The 1232-nt window shown below is 42.0% G+C and overlaps 1 protein-coding gene across 1 annotated transcript in view; it reads left to right on the plus strand.

Annotated features, from left to right (window-relative positions):
* The window catches only part of GCSH (glycine cleavage system protein H (aminomethyl carrier)), a gene marked incomplete at its 5' end in the record, with an annotated part of 3257 nt that overhangs the window by 1960 nt on the left and 65 nt on the right, over positions 1-1232 (plus strand). The window contains 2 exon segments of the mRNA XM_010157912.1: positions 496-627; positions 1204-1230. Coding sequence (XP_010156214.1) covers positions 496-627; positions 1204-1230 — 159 coding nt within the window.

A 1232-nucleotide genomic window follows, 5' to 3' on the forward strand; every position in this document is an offset into this window, starting at 1 on the left:
TGCGGTGCTTCTGCATGCTAATGTGTGTTTTCCAGTGAGTGCAAATGTAATACTTGACAGCGTTTCTGAAGAAAAACTGCGATTCCTGAAATTGTGCCTGTGTTTTTGTAACCAGATCATGTATAAAAAGGTTTAAATGGTAAATAAAAGGCGTGTTTAGGTCTCTTGCAGCAGGAGCTGGATGTGGTTCCTTCTAACCCGATACCGTATCATACGCTGTAGGGCTTTAGCCAAACGTTAAGAAATTTCTGTGCCTTCTGTAGTAGCCGGCTGGCTAGCGTTATGCACGTGCCCCTGAATAGCTCCGGAGCATAAACATCAAATTGAACACTGCTGATCATGGTCGTAAAGTTGGGGACTTCAGTCACTTCGACAGTTTTCCTTGCTGAAGATAAGACACTTCAATGGCTAGATCGTCACCAGAATGTCTGGCTAAAGAAGCCAAAGCCCTTTGTATTTTCCTCTTAAAGCATTCAGTCGTATGCTGTGTTTCAGATGAGTTTGGAGCTTTGGAAAGTGTGAAAGCTGCTAGTGAACTCTACTCTCCTCTCTCGGGAGAAGTGACTGAGATTAACGCTGCCCTTGCAGACAATCCAGGGCTCGTCAACAAATCTTGTTATCAAGATGGTAAGCTGTAATTTTTATCTTTCAGTAACGAATGCCACGTGGACTCTTGCCATCTCAAATGGCTCTGCAGTCCCTAGTACTTGCAGTTTAGCCATGTGGAGGCTTAAATGGAGTGTATTGAATATGGTTCGAGCACAATAAAACACAACATGAAAGTATTATTGTTGCCTTGTCTTTGCTGACAGCTGTTTTGCAACATGTTCTTGTCAGACACAGACCGAGGTTGAATTTAAATCCGTTACCCTTGATCACATTTCTCTTTTTTGAGCTTCTAACAGCTCCTGATACTGAGGGGTCAGGCTCTCTTTCTAGACAGCATCTCCTTAATGCCACTGTCAGTGCTAAATCAGACAACTGATCTGACTCAAAATGCTGTTTTTTATGATGGGTTGGTTGTTCATTCTTTTTTTTTTTTTTTTAAGTAGTGAAACACTGTTTTGCCTGCACAAGAAATCCTGTTGAGTCTACCAGTGTTACAGGGCTTGTATGCCTGCTGGGAGTACTCTGCCAAGGCAGTAACATGAATGAATCTTTCTTGCATGATATTAGCAACTGTTTTTAATTTCCCAACTACAGGTTGGCTTATCAAGATGACTGTGGAAAAC

This window comes from Eurypyga helias, unplaced genomic scaffold (assembly GCF_000690775.1).
Source record: "Eurypyga helias isolate BGI_N326 unplaced genomic scaffold, ASM69077v1 scaffold11718, whole genome shotgun sequence".
Lineage (NCBI taxonomy): Eukaryota > Metazoa > Chordata > Aves > Eurypygiformes > Eurypygidae > Eurypyga > Eurypyga helias.